Source organism: Echinops telfairi, unplaced genomic scaffold (genome assembly GCF_000313985.2).
Source record: "Echinops telfairi isolate 266 unplaced genomic scaffold, ASM31398v2 ScPeMD7_7457;HRSCAF=8495, whole genome shotgun sequence".
Taxonomy (NCBI): domain Eukaryota; kingdom Metazoa; phylum Chordata; class Mammalia; order Afrosoricida; family Tenrecidae; genus Echinops; species Echinops telfairi.
Genome location: NW_022111357.1, coordinates 33,354,022 through 33,354,786, shown reverse-complemented (window position 1 = coordinate 33,354,786; position 765 = coordinate 33,354,022). Strand labels below are relative to the sequence as shown.

General features: G+C 63.1%; 1 protein-coding gene across 1 annotated transcript in view; it reads left to right on the top strand.

The window, feature by feature from the left end:
- DISP3 (dispatched RND transporter family member 3) overlaps window positions 1-765 on the top strand; it is a 154,221-nt gene that overhangs the window by 25,904 nt on the left and 127,552 nt on the right. Inside the window, exon 12 of the mRNA XM_045299199.1 lies at window positions 467-683. Coding sequence (XP_045155134.1) covers window positions 467-683 — 217 coding nt within the window. The remainder of the gene's footprint in view (window positions 1-466; window positions 684-765) is intronic.

The window sequence follows — 765 nt, the reverse complement described above, 5'->3', positions numbered from 1 at the left end:
GGGGCATGTAGCATTCTGCAGCAGGCTGTTTTGTCTGAGCCGGGCACCCCAGCGTCTAGGAACTAGCAGGTGGTCGGTAAATGCAGGTTGAGTGATTGAGTGAGTGCACCTCACTTCCTCCCCACAGCTCTGATCCACACTCTCAATCTCTCATTACCTTAGATGTAAGGCCAGTGAGGGGAGGGCCTGCCTGCCGTGCTGACCCACGGCACCTTCCACCGCTGACCGGCTGGAGTGAGTGTCCGAGCACTTGGGGCATGACCGGCCAAGCTCTGTGCCGCTCAGGGTCGCACCACGTTCCGCCCTCCTGTAGGCCGGATCAGCGGAGGGTCTGCTCTCAGGTCCAGGCTTGAGCAGACCGGGAGCCCCGCGCGTGTCCTGCGCTGGGCTAGTGCTGGGGGGGTGGGGAAGGGGCAAGGGTGAGCACAGAGGTGTGGTTCCCTCCTGCCCTCACACTGCCTACCAGGGTCAGACAGGCAGCGGCAGAGTCACGACACGTGCTCTGAAGGAAACACTGGAGCTGCGGGAGGAGAGCCCAGCAGGGCCACTGACCAGTGGGGAGCCCAGTCTCTGGCAGGGGACGCCCTTCAGGGCCTCGGGCACCCACATGGGGCTGAACCGTTGGTTTGGAGGCGGGAATCGCTGGGTGTTTTCCAGCCTGGCGCTCCATGATCCAGAGTGGGGTGAGAGTGGGGGTGAGGAGGGGGTTGCCTTTGCTTGCCGTCCAGATTCCAGGGCACACACATGAGAGACAGGGTTCAGGTC